This window comes from Olea europaea, chromosome 7 (assembly GCF_002742605.1).
Source record: "Olea europaea var. sylvestris chromosome 7, O_europaea_v1, whole genome shotgun sequence".
Lineage (NCBI taxonomy): Eukaryota > Viridiplantae > Streptophyta > Magnoliopsida > Lamiales > Oleaceae > Olea > Olea europaea.
This window is the reverse complement of record NC_036243.1, coordinates 19,953,572-19,972,747: the sequence shown is the minus strand read 5'-3', so window position 1 is coordinate 19,972,747 and position 19,176 is coordinate 19,953,572. Positions and strand designations below refer to the sequence as shown.

The 19,176-nt window shown below is 35.3% G+C and overlaps 4 protein-coding genes across 6 annotated transcripts in view; 2 read left to right on the top strand and 2 right to left on the bottom strand.

The window, feature by feature from the left end:
- The first annotated feature begins 2,025 nt into the window (after positions 1-2,025).
- Positions 2,026-8,542, top strand: LOC111397343. The gene is made up of 9 exons (XM_023024212.1): positions 2,026-2,938; positions 3,490-3,535; positions 3,626-3,704; positions 3,802-3,847; positions 3,938-4,036; positions 5,780-5,848; positions 5,935-6,268; positions 6,467-6,615; positions 6,691-8,542. Exons 1-9 carry the CDS (start codon positions 2,483-2,485, stop codon positions 8,143-8,145), a joined length of 2,733 nt encoding a protein of 910 aa, XP_022879980.1. The 5' UTR covers positions 2,026-2,482; the 3' UTR covers positions 8,146-8,542.
- A 2,721-nt stretch (positions 8,543-11,263) lies between these two features.
- Positions 11,264-13,662, bottom strand: LOC111397342 (autophagy-related protein 8C-like). 2 transcript variants are annotated; one of them, XM_023024211.1, is made up of 6 exons: positions 13,580-13,662; positions 13,397-13,463; positions 12,329-12,384; positions 12,174-12,226; positions 11,640-11,758; positions 11,264-11,532 (listed from the first exon to the last, which is right to left on the bottom strand). In XM_023024211.1, the coding sequence occupies exons 2-6, from the start codon at positions 13,431-13,433 to the stop codon at positions 11,438-11,440; spliced, it is 360 nt and encodes a 119-aa protein (XP_022879979.1). In that variant the 5' UTR covers positions 13,434-13,463; positions 13,580-13,662; the 3' UTR covers positions 11,264-11,437. The 2 variants fall into 2 exon arrangements, with proteins under 2 accessions (XP_022879979.1, XP_022879978.1); XM_023024210.1 differs by lacking the exon at positions 13,580-13,662 and having other exon boundaries at positions 13,397-13,541.
- Positions 13,663-16,099: 2,437 nt separating this feature from the next.
- On the top strand, positions 16,100-17,067 carry LOC111397715 (heterodimeric geranylgeranyl pyrophosphate synthase small subunit, chloroplastic-like). The gene has a single exon (XM_023024711.1). The coding sequence runs from the start codon at positions 16,115-16,117 to the stop codon at positions 16,997-16,999; it is 885 nt and encodes a 294-aa protein (XP_022880479.1). The 5' UTR covers positions 16,100-16,114; the 3' UTR covers positions 17,000-17,067.
- A 1,385-nt stretch (positions 17,068-18,452) lies between these two features.
- Positions 18,453-19,176, bottom strand: part of LOC111397340 — a 2,577-nt gene continuing 1,853 nt past the window's right edge. Inside the window, exon 1 of one of the 2 annotated variants that reach the window (XM_023024206.1) lies at positions 18,453-19,170. In XM_023024206.1, coding sequence (XP_022879974.1) covers positions 18,690-19,154 — 465 coding nt within the window. In that variant the 5' untranslated portion in view covers positions 19,155-19,170 and the 3' untranslated portion in view covers positions 18,453-18,689. Of the gene's footprint in view, positions 19,171-19,176 lie in introns of those variants that run through there. The other variant, XM_023024208.1, reaches the window with a different exon arrangement.

Genomic DNA, 19,176 nt, shown 5'->3' with positions numbered 1-19,176 from the left:
AGAGGCGATGGTTGCAGATCCCTTGACTAAGGGACTCGCTCCAAAAGTCTTTAAGACACATGTTACTAACATGGGTATTGTTGAAACATTTGATATTTTTGGTAAGTGGGAGTTATTTATGTGAAGAACTACGTTTTGGGCTTAATCCCTTTACGGGGTACGTAGGCAACCCATATGTTTTCGGGTACAGCCCCTTCTGACAATAAAATATTTTTCCCCTATCCATGGACTATTTTGAGCATGCATTTGACTTATGTCTTTTATTATAATATTATTGTGATCTTGAGATATGACATGTAAAGACATAAGATGGGTCTCTTTTAGAGACATGTGGCTTCATTTTGATCACATTTGGTACTAAGTTTATACCACATATTACCACATTGGTTGGAGGATGGGAATCCATGTCGATAAGGATGTTGACATTTGTAGCTGTGGAATGATTTTACATCTCTTAAATTGGTGTAATGACTTCCATGTTCGGTGTTAATATTCTTGTTGGACCGGATCATGTTACGTAAGGTATCATCATTGGAGCTATACTTTTGTGGCCACCTATGTAGTCTAACTCGAGTGTTAAAACTTTGTTATAGCAATCAAATGTTTGCCCAAGTGGGAGAATGTTGTAATAATTAATAATTCCATATGTGGGTTTCACATTCGATTGCAAAATTTTACGGGTTAGATATATGGCTCATAATGATATTTGTGTTTGAGCCAAATTTATTAAGTGATCAATTAGACCTTTTACACCTTACGGGTTGTAATTAATTTGATGTGGTAATTAAAAGTATGTGGGTCGAAAATAAACCCTAATTAGAATTCTAGTCGTAATGGGACGGCTCAAATTATTGATATTTTGTGAGGAGTAAGGAGGGGAAGATTTTAACTGCTATTACAACTATTATTCATATCAACAATGACTTCCGCAAGTATGAATTCGTTTATATTAATTTGTTGGATTGTGATTATCAATTCTTAACATGATTAAAACTAAAGATTAACAAAAAAATGATGTTAGACAAGTTTAATCAACTTTTCGATAAAAAAGTGGCTTTATCAAATAAGATATTTGTCTGTTACATGTAGACGATGAGTTTATCCTCCAACTAGCTTGATAAAATGAGGAGCTAGTGGGCTAATTGTCATTTGATACTTGAGCAAGATTTGGTATTCTACATCATATACCGACTAACAAATCATAGTACGTTCAACCGTGATCTATCAAGTAGGTCCATCAACTCAACTTAAGAAATTGTTTCATTGATCTAGATTGAACTAAATGTTACGCCTCATTCTATAGGTAGCACCTCTGCTATCAACGGCATCTTTTGCAAGTGCTACATTGACCAAAAGATATTTTTTTATGTTTGATAGTCTCTAATGGATACGTTCAGTCAACTTTTCAATATTTTTCATATTATTTTATGCCGTGGAATGACCTTTTGACTAGCGAGTCATCTAGATAACACATGTCAAATATCCAATGGACACAATCACGTCTCCCTTAGTAAAAAGACCCACACTTGTGCTTCACAAGGGTAAAGTCATTCTACCAATGAAAAAGTGAGCGCCATATTATAAATTACAAGCTGGCCACTCTCTTTTCAAACCCTATACTTATATTCTCGTCAATTATGTCTCTTCCACACCCAAAAATATAAAAAGTATCAAGTACATTGTGTTGATCCCAAAAATTTGCGGTGCCCTGTGGTCAATGGATCTCAATTTCTCTTTCATTTACGGTTATATTATCTGCACACTTAAACATTTACATTAAACTGTTCTTGATCGTTGCTCCAATAGAAGAGCAACGATCGTAAAACTTCGACACTCGAGTAAAATGGAGAAAAATACACATAAATGCATGTAAACAAAAGAGAAATTAAGATTCATTAACCACAAGGCACATCAAAATTTTTAGATCAACACGATATCAATCATTTTTATTGAACTCCTGTGACCAAGTCAAACAATAAACCGTACTAGTTAGCTACTTATTCAAATCATGGTAAACTGAAAGTAAACAGAATTATTGCTTTTAACCCGTATAATTTTTAGGAACACCCCGCAGAGAAACTCCGCTTAGGCATTGAATCCTTGACTCATAAATCCTAACTGAGATCATTCTCAAGTTGAATACACTTGGTCCCACGTATTACAATTAATAAGTATAATTGACGCAATCACGTGCACCCAAACATTCGGGCAGGCGGGCAGCGTTAACGCCGTCTGTATCAGCCACTAACGGCGTTTCTCTTTCTACACAATAATCATTTATTATAGCTGTCCCCACCAAGTCTTAGGTTTGGACTCAGGTTCGGATCTTTTAAAGCTACGAAAAAGCCAAAGCACAGCACAGCAACCACTCACTAAATAATTGAGTAAAAGAAGAGAGAGAAATGGAAAGAAACATCAGAGTTTAGAGAGAGATAGAGTGAAGAGGGCTCCTTTTCTAGTGAGAGAAATTTGTAGAGAGAGAATGAGGGAGCAGAAAAATCTGGAAAAGATGGGCCAGATCGTGAGGAGGAAAAAGAAAGGGAGACCAGCGAAGCCTGATCCTGCGGGCCGCCGTGCAGGTGAGGCTGAAACGACGGAGAGGGACCTACGCCGGAGCCTTCGCCGAAGGAATGTCAAGTACGTCTTCGATCTCGACGATTACTTTGACGACGACGAAATATTCGAGGAAACTGATGAGGACCAGCGGCGGAAGGAGAAGAAGCTCAAGCTCTTGCTCAAGTTACAGAATGACAAGGATGGATGCTCCGAGTCGACTCCTCGGTTCGGTGTTCACTCCCCCACTGTATCTGCCTCTTCCTCCGATGAGGATAAGCCTTCGAAAAAGAGAAAAATCGACGCCAGAGAAACTGGCGAAGATGACGACGACGAAAATGACGACATCAATGATGATGATAATTATAGTGGTGATGATGACGAGGTAATTAATTGTTGGATCTGAAAAAATGAAATTTCAAATGAAGAAGAAACTGAAGCTCGCTGTGGGCGGAGTACATTAATTTGTATATGAACCATGGTTGTATATATAGAGGGGGAAAGGAGCTCCAGCTCAACCAAACTTCACTGAGAATTTTCTATTGGTCCAAACTTCGATACATACACGGTTGTGTATGTATAGGTTGGGTTTGAGTGTGTGTCGGAGGAGTGTCGTGTTGAATATTGATATTGATTTATGTAATGTAATGTAACGGTTGGGTCAACTGTCAAAAACTAATCCCCACAGAATCTGATCACGCACCCACCTTTTCTCTCTTCTACTCATCTCTTTCTCTCTCTATAACACACACCTATGTAACAGAATGTGTTGTATATATTGTGCACACGCACACACATATGTTGTCTGCCCTTATTTTCTGTCTTTGTCTGATAAACACCTCGGACTTTTGTTTTCCTAAGCTATAGTTGCATTTATTTCTTTCCTTTTTAAATATAGCCTTTTTTGAGGTATAATGATTTTGCTGATTTTGACAGGTTAGACAAACAAAGATGGAGCCCAAAACCGTGCACTCGCATCCAGGTGTGCTTTTATTTTCGGGATTTTATTGAATGGGCATGTTTAATTTTGGAAATTTGTAAATTTTTATACATTTACTGTTTGTTTGAATAGGGACACCGGCACAGACTCTACCTAGGCTTCCATTGCCTGAAAAGAAGACACTGGAGTTGATCTTGGACAAGCTTCAGAAGTATGTTTTGAATTATGTGTAAATGGTGAATGTTTGGTGCTTTGTTTTTTTAAGGGCTTGTCTGGACCTTGAAATGCTTTGATTTCATTTTGGGCAGGAAGGATATTTATGGCGTGTATGCAGAACCAGTCGATCCTGAGGAGGTTAGCAAGTTCTTTATGGAATTGTTGAAGGTTGTATTCAGGAATTACTTGTAATGGAGTTCGTAAATTGGTTGATTGGTAACTGTGCAGCTTCCTGATTATCATGATGTAATAGAGCATCCAATGGACTTTGCCACTGTGAGGAACAATCTGGGTAATGGAGCATATGAAACCTTGGAACAATTTGAGGTGAGTCCACGTTCCTGACCCCCACTCCTTTTCCTTCACAATAGTTGGTTTGTTGGTCTCCCTCTTCATCTTCCGGGTAGTAAAATGTTTATTTGTTCAAATACATCCCCCAAATGCTGGTTAATGTCATCCCTTAACAAATAAGCTCAAAGAGTTCTGCATAAACTAGACAATGCATGACTGATGACTAACATCGTTTGAGCTGAAAGTTGGTGCCAAATCATTTGTATCAAATCTTGCCTACTTACAATAAATGAAACTGGATATGTCAATATTTCGATACAAAAGCATGCTATGTTTTTTAATTCTAGTAGATTTTTGTAATTCTGCTAGGTTGAGGGTCCCACTTCAAAGTGGAAACTGGGCTTAGAAAGTATCCTCTTTTTTTCCAGATCAAGATGATTGTGGATTAAGGACACTCATTGGACATCATGATAATTACATTATCTATGCTAAGTGTAGCAGACAAAGTTGGAACTGGGTTTATCCTGTGTCTCAAAGCGGGAGGCTTGATTTTAGAAGAATATCTTGGTTTAGCAATTGTTTTGGAGTTTATGCTTTTATGTTCAAATTCTTAGAAATATCGTACGGAACACAAAGTGTTGACATAAATGCCACCTTTTGGCTTTTCCAGTTTTATCGTTTGCTGTCTGTTCTGAAGAAGGGAATAGTAGATGTGCCGTTCTGTTTTTCTGTTTCGGCTGTGTCCTATCATTTTGGCTTTTGTTATTTCTTTGGGTCTTGTAATTTGCCAATTAGCTTTGTAAACTTGTCCATCTAATTGCATTATTTATCTGGATTGCTAACTTGGGCTATGAACTTGTGAAGTTTGTAATTGAGTGGAGTGATTGCTCCTTGTTTTCTGAATCTGAAGTTTTCTCTCAAACAATGGCTATTTGTCTGTGGGAAAGAAAATTTTGACAACTTGATTTCCTAGTGGTGATTTTTTTACTAACATGTCTTGGATTGTTATTTCTTGATCAGGAATTCATCATCTTTTGTTTCTTGGATTGAATTGCTAAAACCATGAGCACAAATATTGATTGTATATATTCCGCTGAAGTGTGGAGTACTTGTTGATACCTATAGTTATGTTTTTCTGAACTGTTACATCGAGGAACAACAATGGCTATTTGTCTGTGGGAAAGAAAATTTTGACAACTTGATTTCCTAGTGGTGATTTTTTTACTAACATGTCTTGGATTGTTATTTCTTGATCAGGAATTCATCATCTTTTGTTTCTTGGATTGAATTGCTAAAACCATGAGCACAAATATTGATTGTATATATTCCGCTGAAGTGTGGAGTACTTGTTGATACCTATAGTTATGTTTTTCTGAACTGTTACATCGAGGAACAACATCAAGCAATATCTTTTGGATTTAAGAATGTCTAGATTTGTCGTTTTTATTTGTTATTATACGGTGCCTATTGATAGTAATGAAAAGGAAAAGACAGTAGCTGCTAACTTGCCTGATTCTGCTTGGTGTGTCTTTCTAATGTATGTGCATGCTCTGTCTCCTTGAGAACAATGAAAAAGTCTCCCACACACTTTTCTTCCTCTGTATATTTTTTCGGGCGTGTGAGAACACACACTTTCTTCTGGATTTGTTTGTGACATCTTCGACCCGTGATTATCATTGCTAATTTGAATAAATACCACGGATGCTATTAGCTATCTTCAGGGGTAAAACTCTGGCAATTATTTTTTTCTGTTTCTTAGAGCTGTTTGCTGTTCTGCAGAATGATGTTTTTCTGATATGCTCAAATGCCATGAAGTACAATGCCCCAGATACCATATACCATAAGCAGGTAGGCTTACAGCTTTATTTGCCCTCTTGTTTTTGACTTTCCTTTTTGTGGCTAATGATCAACTTCTTTCTTCAATCATTCTAAAGGCACGCACCATCCAAGAGCTAGCAAAAAGGAAATTTCAAAAGATAAGGATAAATAGTGAACGCTCAGAAAAGGAGCTCAAGCCAGAACAGAATATGAGATCCAGCTCTGTTGTGAAGAAACAAATAAAAAGAACAGTAAACCGGTCAGTGCAGGAACCTGTTGGGTCCGATTTCTCATCTGGAGCCACTCTTGCAACAGGTGGAGATGTGCAGAATATTTCAAATGCGCCTCAGTTTGGTGTATCTGAGAGGCCTGGTAGCATAGATGGGTTTGTTGAGGGAATTTCTTCCATGAATGACACCAATTTAGACAAGGGAGAAGAATCAATTCCAGGTTTCATATGCACCAAATAATTTTTAGTACATCTGATATGATTGTCTATATTATTTATTTCCCCGTGCAATCATAAAAAATAACTTGTGATGTATAACACACCTACTGTTCTAAATTTGTATTCATCGACTGATTTTCAAAGGTCATTTATCCGCTTCTGGTGATGTTTTTTCTAACTTCTAAGCTTTCTGCTTGTAGGGAAGGGTACACTGTCTAGATTTGGTAGAAAATTGGCCATACATGATGAGAACCGTCGTGCAACATATAACATATCATTAGCTCAACCAGTAGGTGGCTCAGAATCTATATTTTCAACTTTTGAGGCGGATATGAAGCAGCTAATTCCTGTGAGTGACTTTGCAAATAAACCTTTATTCATCATTTTTACATCTCTATCACTCATTTCCATTTTTCCTAATCAGGTGGGACTTTATACCGAGTGCTCTTACGCTAGGAGTCTGGCTCGTTTTGCTGCAACTCTTGGGTCTGTTGCATGGAAAGTTGCTTCAAAGAGGATTGAGCAAGCACTGCCTCAAGGATTGAAATTTGGTCGTGGTTGGGTTGGAGAGTACGAGCCTCTTCCAACCCCTGTGTTAATACTGGAAAATTGCACCGTGAAGGAACCAACATTTTTTGCAAAAATAGAGCATGTTACTGATACAAGAAGGGGTGCGAAAACCTTTACAACCTCAGTTTCTTCCATGGGAAACCCAGTTGGTGGATCTTTCTCTGAAAATAAATTGCCATTTTTTGGTCACGCTGGAGATAGACCAACTGCTCGGTCTACTACCAACACCTCCGGTCCAGTGAAAGGACAGCAGGTTAGGAGGAATTGTTCAGAAGTGAAATCATCTTTCTTTTTATCTCCTGGAACCAAACCTACTGATTCTACTACTCACAGTTACCAGTGTCAAAACTCGCAACCGTGGAATTTTGTTGAACCCAAGAAAAAGGTTTTAAAGCAGGTTGAATTGAACAGTCCACCCTCAGCCAATCAAAGTGCACCTGATTTTATTGCTCAGAGGCAGATTTCAAAGAATTCAGAAATGGAAGCTTCCAGGGCAATGGAGTTGGCGTCCAAGAACATGAATCTTTTGACATCTGGATCCTTTAAACAGCCAACTACTAGTGGAATTTCTGTTGGAGGATTGCCTAATGGGAAAGTGGTTAACAGTTTGGATAGTAATATAGTAGCCAGTTCACCATCTGACATGTCCAAAACAGCATCCTACTATCCCCATGGACAAGGGCAGGGTCTTAGTGACCCAGTCCAGTTGATGAGAATGTTAGCCGAAAAGGCTCAAGATCAACAGAAATCCTCAAATCTGTCTCCAGCTAATGCACCTCAAGATTCGTCCCCTTCTCCATCGAGTAGGTGTGATTCAAATGCTGCCGCAGCTGCTGCCCGTGCATGGATGTCTGTAGGGGCAGGTGGTTTTAGACAAGCTGGGGAAAGCACAAATTTACACATGAACCAGATATCTGCAGATTCCTTGTATAACCCAACTCATGGTCTCCAGCCACAAGTATCTCGATTTCGTCCAGAGTTTTCTGGTGCCGGGATGCATTTTCAGCCTGAGAAGAACGCACCGCTTCATGCCTTTGTTCCACAAGTCCCACAACCTATTAGAGTAGGCAGTGAAGCCCAGTTTCCAAATCAGCCAATTGGTTTTCCCCAGTTGGTAACTGCTGACCTGTCTAGGTTCAACCTACAGTCACCTTGGCAGAATCTCAGTCCGCAAATGCATGCAAAACAGAAGCAGGAATCACTCCCTCCAGACCTGAATATTGGTTTCCAGTCACCAGGGTCTCCGGGTCGACACTCATCAGGTGTCCGAGTTGATTCTCAGCAGCCTGACCTGGCTCTGCAACTCTAGACGGCAAATGATGTTAAGGGTCGCATCATAATTAGTTTTGTTATCCTAGTTATTGGCCAGAGAGAATTTCATTAAATGGTAGAATCCGAAAATTTATGTGCGCACCAGGATTTGTGTTAGGCTAATTTACATCAATTCAAAAGCGTCTGCCTGCCTTTAGTTTAGATTTTAGAATAGCCAGAAGATACAAAAGATGATCAGTTTGGTCAGAATTTTATAGTTAGTATAAAGCTTCTTGTTTGTCTTCTTTCTGGATTGTAGACGGGGATGTTATTAGAAAGCTGGAACTTTCACAGTTCAGATGAACGAGGTTTATTACCTGGACTTGTGTAGCTCTTACAAACTTCGATTCTTTCTTCTGCTTTAGATTATGGTAAGGATCATATATGCCCCATAATTTTCCTCTAAATATATCATATTAGAACTAATGAATTTTTGTGTGAATTCACTGAATTGTGATTTCTGATTTTAATGTCCGGTTTGATAAGTTGCTGCATTTAAGGAAGTGTAACTATCTTTAGATAAAGTTTGTTGAATATTCATCGACGTACTACTTGCGGTGCTTGGATATTAATTTTGAAGGAGATCTGCGAGCGAAATCAGTTGTACAAAATCCACTGCAGTATGTTTGGGTGGACTTATTTTAAAAAATAAGCTGGTCAAACATGCTTATAAGCTCTCAACAAACCGAAACATGGATTTAACAAATAGGTGACTTGGCCAATTTGAATAAACAGGGCTAAAAAAATAAGCCGCCTCCTTGGTACGTCTCGGCTAAATATAACTTCACATTTCTTTGGTTGCATTAGGATTGGATTATAATTGGTACTTGTAGGCTAAATATTGACTTCACATTTTATTTAGTCTGGTTGCGTTAGGTTTGAATTAAAATTTGGACCCACATTCTTGCAAACAATTAGAATTATATTCATGTGATCTCTTAAATGTGGGACTTGGTGATGGTACAATCCAATCATATGCTTTGGAGAGTTAAATATTTGAATAACGCCACTTAAATAGGCTTAAAAATAGGAGAGTGAGTGAAGAGACAGACTGACTTGTCAAAAAATGATTAGGTGTTTTTGTTTTGATTTTTCAAAATTGTCCAATGTCCAATCATACGTCGATATGTGTTTCATCTAGATTTGAGTCTGATGTGTAGCATGATTCTAAATATTTTACGTTGAAACGGAACCCAAAAAAGTGTCTATCAACGCTAGCAATTTTGGACATTTCTTTGGCTGTTCCTTCTGAAAACGAATGAGTTTTTCTGAAGGAATTCAAGCTTAAAGAAGTACCCTTCATTTGAAGTTTTGAGCCAATAGTAGTGCAGATTAACCAAGTCCAAATAAGTACACTGAGACATGGGACTTTAGTATCATTTTCATATTTATCCCTTAATATAGCTCATAGGAACATCCAATTTTGCAAATGGATGGCATGTTTAAGCTTTTAGATGATTGAATAACTCATTTGAGCATTACAAGCTATATATTTCAACTTAAAATATCTAACCTTATATACTATTCAAATTTCGATTTGTCCCTTAACACCTACAAGATTGATTGGAAACTAATTACTTTCAATGTTCAATGTATTAAAAGAAGTGCGAAATCGAAGCTACAACTCAACGTGTTAAGAGCTTGGCATCATAAGAAGATTTGCCTAGCAAATGCAATAGCCTACTTAACATGTTACATTGACACTACATTTTCTTAAGCCATGAGACATGACAAGTTACCTATTCCAATAATGTTGGTACAGAAACATGACCCGTTTACCTAATCCAACCACTGTAATTAACCATAAATACTAAAGGCCACACCTACATCCTAAAGATATGAATAATCAAGAATCCCACCAAAACTTAGGGGTGTATTCAATTGAGGCTTTTAATGACTTTTTGAGATTTAAAAAGTGTGGAGGTATCCAATTAAGAATTTTTGAGACTCTCTAAAAGTCATCGTGTATTTAATTGAGACTTTTAAAAATATTTCTAAAAGTTACAGTGTATTCAGTTAAAACTTTTTAGAAATCTTTATAAGTTTTGGGATATTCAAATTTTAATGACTTCCAGAAAAGTTTCTGGAGTACTAACTTCTAAAAAGAAAGCACTTATATAAAATTTTAAAATTTGTCTTTCATTAATCACAAGATTTTGAGTGATTTTCATAAAAAAATAAACAATAAAAAAAATAAAAAAGATTCAATTTTTCTTTTCATTAACCTTCTATGAACATGTATGATTAAAATTTATTTTTTTCTATTGATTTTATTCCATTTATCTTTCTTTCACTCTAATTATTTATCTCTATTTTCTATAAAAAAAAAATTAAATTGAATTCTTGTAATTTTTTTTATTCATTTTTTTGTGAAAAGTATCTATTTTTTTTATTAAATTATAAAATTTTATATGAAAAATTTATAATTAAATTATTTTTATTTTTATTTATTTTTAAAAGTATAATGTGCTAATAATATTGAATCATAATATATATATATATAAAGGGAATGAAAAGAGGAATTGTGGAAACTAACACCTCTATGTGAGAATTTCACAGCAGATCTACGTGAATTCTATTTTAAATGAACGTCTTCAATAGTCTTTTAAATTTCACAAAAAGTCTATAAAAATTTTAAAATGAAAATCCATAGAAATCTACGAAAAACTTCCACTAATTTCATACAAATCTACGAAAGATCCACGAAATCCACAAAAATCATCACTAAAAAAAAATGTATATCAAAGTCTTCAAAAGTGATAATTGAATGCACCCTAATTAAACTTTACCATAACACCAAAATTAGCCAACGTTATAAAAACTGGATTGTACCGGTTCATTCAACAGAAAAAATGGAAAATTGGTCCTCTAATTGAGTAACATGTATGAAAATTGAACAAGTTATTCCATCAAGAGTTCAAAAATCAACTGGCTCACTTGAAAAATCAGCTACATCAGAGTCTCTGGTTTCGTTCTTAAAAAGAAAGTCTATTATCACCAGTTCAATCTGTGTCTTAACCTTTACTTTTTCCATATCAATTCATGGACTGATTTTTTCCAGATGGGAAAGGATATACCGTTTTCGTGTACAAACAAAATCTAACAAGAAACAGAAAAAATATAAGATCGAATGACATATGTTAACACTTCCAAATTTAAACAGTAGACATTGTTTAGAACAAAGCAATATTCGCATTAAATATAACATCAGGATAGATAATCAAGAAGAATGTACACGTTTTCTTTGATTATATACATTGTTCAGCACTTAAGCTAGCTTGACTTCAAGTTCAAAATGACCCGAATGTATTTTCACCACTGTAAGTCATGTATAGGAAACCGTCCTCATCTTTGTTGTCCTCATAAATTGTGGACATCATGACAGCTGCAATGACATAGAGCAATGAAATGTCTCAAACAAAATTAAAATAAACATTACAGACTAAGCAAGCAATTATAATAATGCTAACAGCATAAAACATTTCTCCTCACCAGTAGGAGGGAGGATGTTCTTGACAAAGATGAATATGGCCTTCTCAGCACCGAGCTTAATCCTCTTTCGGACAACATACACAAACTGCCCAACGGTCAGATCAGCGGGAACCAGATATCTGCATTCATTATGATTTAACATATCATGATACAAGTGAATTATACTGTGGGAGAGAAAGGACGGTAGTGCAGATTACAGACAAGCGAGTAGTAACATGTTAACCATTCAAGGCATTTAAGAAAACTTTATGCACAAAAAAGAATGTAGGTTTTCTACAGACCCCCAAACCCCAAAACAAAACAATTATTATTAACAATCTCATCACAGAAAGAGATATTGCACAACTTTGAATGCAGTCTATCCTTATAGCATGTCATAGTCAACCCGTGCTGCAACTATATCACTTCATTGTCCTTGTTCATAGAATAATGAGTAACTAAAGCTTTCAAATCCATAAAACAAATTGTCAAGCCTGTAAGTCAACAACTCAAAACATCGTCAACTAACAAGATAAGATAATGAAGGCAACTGACTTCTTCTTGTCAATATCAGGTATGTCACTTCTTTCAGCTCTCTCCACAATAACCTACATGCAAAAGAAATAGAAAATGTGAAAAGAGAAACTCAAACAAAAAATAAAATGTCAATCATCCAAAAGAAGACAATCTTGAAGATTATTAAAAATTACCGGGATTCTATCTGGGTACTTCTCTCTGATACGAGCAGCTTCTGCTTGACGCCTCTCTGCAACAATTGAGTTAGCACTTTTAAAACATCTACAAATAATGGACTATGCGTCAAAGAATGTTTGTCTCCCTTCTTAAAGGGTTTTTGGGGGATATTAATTTTTGGAATAGTGATTTTTTGGAAAATGTGGTTGAAAAGTAGGAAAAAATTTTGGATTTACGTGCAAAATATTTAATTGTGTAAACTTCAAGATGCAATGAGCATTAAGCGGAATGTGCATGAGAAGAATGGTACACAATTGCATTTCATGGAATTACAGTAAATTGCAACTTGTTTGATCTTTTGACGCTTTCCTAAATATTCCATTCCACAAGTACATAGTCAAAACAAAAATATTGCTTCCATTCTACAATATGGTAATAAGATATCTATGAAGACAAATTTGTAAAAAAAGTGTTCAAACAATCTACAAACAGAAAAGGATAAAAATAAAAAATGAATTATTATCAATGTTCCTAACTTAGCTATAGTGGGGAGAAGGTTTCCTTCCATTACGTGTATGGTATATACAATTCGTACTCAAAATCATTTCAATTTCACATAAAATAAGAAATAAACTTCTTATTTGAAAAGATAATTTTACACAGTTTTTCACTACGCACAGAGATCACAGCCTTAGAGAGAGAGAAAAAAAATGTTAATGCAACAACAATAAAACTATATCATCCAAGGGCATAAATATTTTCATAATGTAACGTAATAACATGGAAAAAAAATATAAATTACATCATATTTAACCATATATTGCACACAATTAGCCCATAGAAGGCACAAATTCACATTAATTAATAACGGATCATAGGTCGAGAAAAACAATTCGATCCCACGCACAAATCAATGATCCGATCAACAGGATTTTAATAAAACGTAATGGAATTTAGAGGCAAAACTATACTAATACAGTAATCAAAGAAATATATAGACTCTATCAGTCAAAGCAATTAAAATAACTAGGTTTAATAAACGATCAGATCAACAAAGATGTGCGGAACGATGCGTAAATACATACCAAGGGGGTGTTCCAACTTAAAGGAGCTTTTGGCCATGGCTATTGGATGACAGCTACAATTCGCTAACTGAAAATTGATGAAAAATGGACGAAATTTAGGGTTTTCTTTTCTTTTCTTTTCTTTTCGGCGAAATTAGAGAATTATGTAAAATAATTTATCGAGAAAAGGGAAAGAAACTTTACCAAATGGAAAGAAATTGAGTGCTCGTGTTTCTCAATGGAGCCGTTTCTCAATTTATTTCTTTTGATTGTTGCATAAGCGTGTGAGCCAAGTCACGGTTTCATAAATTACGATTTAATCATAATAAAATTATTTTGACCTAAAATAAATTAATAAATAAAATTATTTTCGGCCTAAAATAAACAACTTATTTTATAATTTGACAAAAACAAAAGTTTTCAAATACTCTTATTCGTGGATGCATGTTTCTTATGAAATATGTCAGTATTACGAAATGTGTATATAAAAATGCAATATTATTAATTTATTAACAATTTCATCCTCGAAGAATTTAAATAATGTTCTTTTACACTTTCTTCGTAAGATGGTTGTATAGTAATCTTCTCCTTTTGTAAAATGGAGCACATTTGCAATTCTAGCCTGCTCCCCTCGAATTGTCATATCGTTCCATCTCTCTTTTCTCATACTAAACATGAATATTATATACAACTCTTTGAAACGATACATAACCCCAATTTGGCCCAATTTGGCGAGATTAAAATCGAATTTTTAATAGATTTTGATAGAAGTTGATGAAATGTGTAATTGAAAAGTTGTGGGATCCATAAAATATGTGGTTAAAATTAATTATTGATTTTGCGCTTTGAATTAAAGTCTAGATTTTAATTGGTATCAAATAGAGGCATAAATCGCTTTTAGGATCAACTAGATCGTCTTCCCTAAAGTTCAAGGAGGTACTTTTCATGTCCCTCACGATGCTCCAGGGCAGGGGTGGTGGGGGACCCTTAAGGTTAGGGTTTAACCTTTTAAGGAGGTACTTTTCATGTTCCTAGACAACATCAGTTTAGCTAGAGAAGCCATGGAGTATCGTTATATAAAAATTGAAAGAAATACAAGAGATAATCATACTACTAGTCTAAAAAGTCTCCATATTCTTTTATCTTCTACTTCAACAGCCCTATCAGGAATGTCACTATTGGGCTGTGATGTCAAGGTCCAATCCAACGTAAGTTGTGATGATAAAATAAGGCCCAATATGAAATGAAAAGATTGACTATTACTATGTTACTTAGATGGCCCACTTAATCGGGCACAATAATTCAATTCATTTCCTTAGTCGCTCTGGAGCCGTTGGATTGACCCACTGATCAACGATTGATGGTTTTTCTATAAAGACGACCCCTTACTTGCCCTAGAAGGGTGAATCGTCATTTTCTTTCTCTCTGTGAGTCATTTTTTTTTTTCTGGAACCTTCAAGGGCTTTCTCTGTTTTCGTGATTTTTCATCTTCTCTTTGTAAGAGTTTCTGGTGATTATCTTTGTGATAATCGAGTCCTTGTGTAGTAATGTCTGTGTGGATGAACTATTGTTGAAGTGGTGTGTCCATTTCTAATTCCATTGAAGCAACTCTGTGATTAGGGTTGTGAAGGTCATGTGGTTGAGTCCGGTGCCTCTATGATGTTCTTTAAGGGCGTATGGTCTGAGCCTATGAAATGTTAAAGTCTTGATGTTGTGGTTTTAGTTTTTGTGTAAAGTTCTTGTATATTTTTCTTGTACAGTTTCAGATCTTGTAATAAAAGTCATCTGATGTTTGTGAAACAATCAAGACAAAACATTTGTGAAATTTATACACAGTTCAAACTGAAAATACTACAAGCCAATTACAAATATTCGTCCCACCAGTGATCAATTGCAAAGTGAGAAATCATAATAAAAAAACAATTTTAAATATTTTATACAAAGAAAGTTAAATCAGGAAGACAAAATTATAGATGTAAAGGGTCTGATTGATAATGATTATGAGAATTGTTTTTTGACTAGAGATAAAAGTGAGTCCATCTACAAATGAAGAAGTAAAAAATGACAGTTGAAATAGTGAATAACGGTTAAAAAATTAACTTTTTTAGATGAAAAATTGTTATCAAATGGGGGCTTATCGAGAATGATGCTACACCGAATGAGAGTTCTTTAGATTCTTCTTCATGAATTTACGTGTACCAATTCATGAGGACACGTAATTTAATTTTATGAGTTTCTATGTTGACTTACATCCCAACATCCAACTAATAATTTCATACCATGCACTTTTCAACTTACTTTTCTAAATGTATTATGCTATTTGTACATAAAATAATGTAGAGGGAAAAGATTGAACGAAAAAGTTGATTATGTAATTCATTTTGTAAAATTTGATATGCATGTAGCAAAGTCCTCTTTAAATTATAGGTCACATTGGCAACTAAAGAAACATACATTTAGCCCATTAAATTAAATTTATTAAAGGTACACCTCAATCTACCTAGAACTAGAATGTTCTCCAAAATTAATACTTGTACAAAAAACAAGACACACACTAATTAAGTAATTCGATTATTGTAAGATTTAAGTGATGTACATTTATACGTCTCTATCTCGTATTGACTTGAGTGAGAAAGACCCAAAATTTTCCCCTTCATAAGGGTTGTAGGAATCATCTTCCAATTTCACATGTTCATCTTTCTTAGTTTTATTGCATAATTACCATATACTTTATATTCTATGGCAGCAAGTCTTGAAAAATCAGGCTTCTTAACTCACATCAGAACGAATCGAAGCCGTCTATCACCGTGTTATAGGCCAATGGTTGTTACGATGGTTCGAAACCAATCTTATTGTGTGTCAAATGAAGTCGAAATCAAAGAGTACCTAAAAAAGGCTCTTCCCATTAGGCCACCATTTTCGGTTTTTGAGCCGATGCATCATTTGACGTTTACCGCTCCACGGACTAAAGCGCCGGTGTTGTGCATTGCTGCATGCGAACTGACCGGCGGTGACCGGAGCCGAGCCTTAGCTGCAGCTGCAGCTGCAGCTCTACATCTCATGCATGCTGCAACATTTACCCATGAGAACCTACCAGTGACAGACAGGCCCAGGCCCAAACCAGAAGTCCCACACAAATTCGGCCCAAACGTTGAGCTTCTTACTGGAGACGGGATTATGCCATTTGGGCTTGAGCTGTTGGCTAGGTCCATGGACCAGGCCCAAAATGATCCAGATCAGATCCTTAGGGTTATTGTAGAGATCACCCGGGCCATAGGCTCACAGGGCATGATAGATGGGCGATACCGAGAACTGGAAATGGATCTATCACAGGAAAATACGGGTCGGGTTATGGATTACGTATGCGAGAAGAAAAAAGTTGAGTTGCATGCATGTGGAGCAGCTTGTGGAGCTATATTGGGTGGCGGAGATGAAGTGGAAATTGAAAAGCTGAGAAAATATGGGGATTATGTTGGAATGATTCATGGGATGTTAAATGGAATAGGGAAAAATAAAGAGGGATTAATAGAAGAAAAAACAGAGAGATTGAGAATTTTGGCTCTTAAGGAATTAGAAATCTTCAAAGGGAAGAATGTTCTGATTTCAAGTCTTTGTTCAGCATAATACGTCTTAGATCACTTTAGTCAAATTTATTTGAATGTTTATAATTGAATGAAAAAATGGAAAATAAATAAAGCGACCTATATAAAAATTACTTCTTCTTCTTCTTCTTGTTATTATTATAAAACTTCTCATGGTTTACAATTAGTGATTAGTTGTATTTTTTTTTTTTTTTTTTTTTTTTTTTTTTCTTTTTTTTTTTTTTATTGGGTTTTCAATTTTTGATTAGTTTTTTTTTTTTTTTTTTTTTTTTTTTTTTGTTAGGCAATGTAGGATGTGGGGTCTGCCGAAAACTTAAGGATTCCTCTACAAGGTTCGTCCATTGAGGGCGAGTCAGGGCCTAAGACTGATGCTAAGCATGTGCTGTATAGCATTAATCTTTAAACTTACTCAAAAACATGTCGGTACTCACGAAAGCCTGTGGGGAATGGGCAGGGAAGACCAGACACAGCTTGAGCTCCCAACGCTTTATTTTGAATTCTCTGACGAAGTCCCGCTTAGTTTTTGATTTTGATCAGAAGATTTTGTTTTCATAATCCAACAATAATGGTGCATAATGATCGTATGCTTAATTATGTAGTGTTTACTGCCAGAATTGCTAGTTTGGAAATCAAATTGAGTGGTTGAGTTAGATGCAGCCAAAAGTATTGGGGGGCGAAAGTGAAAGGAAATTTGTTCTCTAGCGTGTTGTTCCGTCAAAATTGGAATGAAGTCATGAACCGGAATAAAATAATTAACTCATTTTTCAATTTAAAAATTGAAGTTGGTGGAATATCCTTTCCCTATTCAAATATTTCATAATTCAAAATTGTGATATAAGTGGAAAATTAGTTTTTTGTTCTTTATTTGCTGATATTTTGTTTTGGCTGATTAGAAGGATATTGAGGGGAGTTAAGATGAAAAATAGATATCTAGGGTTTATGTTAACACTATTCATCGAATGAAGAGTCGAGTTGATAGTCGAATAAATACTTTCTAATAAAATATTTTTACGCTTTGTTAAATAAGTTGATGACTTTTTGATATTCATCTCTAAAAAGGTCTTTTATAAAATTTGCATTTCACGATATATGATCAACATGTCTATTTTTTATTAAAAGATTCGATAAAATTAATATTTTTATGCTCAATATGTCAAGCAACTTGAGACATTACGGAAATTTAACAAGTTGTCAAATTTTATCAATTAAAAAAAACACCACTTTTTTCTTATAAAAAATCTTCCTACTTTAACATTTTGTCAGCAAAAACGGCCATTCCACTTTTAGCCCCATTTGTTTTTTTTTCTAAAAATCAGGTTTTTAGTAAACTTTTGATAGAAATTAATTAAATATATAATTAAAAAGCTGATAAAAATTGTATATTTATAAAATATACGATAAAAAATAAAATAGGAGGAAAAAAAAAAATGAAGATCAAATCATCCATGCAGTTGTCAAATGAAGCCGCCGGTATATTACAATATTTCCAAGAAAGAAGCAGCAGCAGCCGCCGAAAAACTGAAAAATCATTATGATTTAAATTTAATTACATTCAAATTGAAACAAAGTACATGGAATTTCATGAATAATATACATGGAATTGCATTAAACCATGGCATTCCCATCAAAGACACATTTGTGAGGACGGGACTAAACAATACAATCATCCTTAATACTATTCGCTACTGCAAAGTCGAGTAATAACATAAAATTTATTCAAGAAAACCAGTTTTGGATAAAACAGCATTTCTTACCCTGCTTAGGTCCCTCCCTTTGAGGGTTCTTCCAGCACCTTCACACACAGAGAATGAAGAAATTTGTTTCCTTGCAAGCTTTCTAGCACTAAATTCATGTGGTGGTATCAGATTCCCATCATCATCTTCTTCATCACTTTCCCAACTACTTCTTACGTAGTCATCACCATTGCCATTCTTTGAGCTTTCCCCATAAATTTTGGACCAGTCAGGAATGCTGACAGGGGCTGAGTTTTGAACAATTCTAGGTTCATCAACGTTAAAACTTTTGTTGTCTGTTGGGATCATTATTCTGGCAGCTGTTGGCTGGCGTTTTGATATGAAACTGGGCTCCTTTCTTTCATTCGCAACTCCCCACATAACTTGTTCTTGAAATTCTTCATTTCTCGACTGCGATTTTCTCGAACGTCTGTACGTAGACATGATGTTTATCGTTACTGATAGT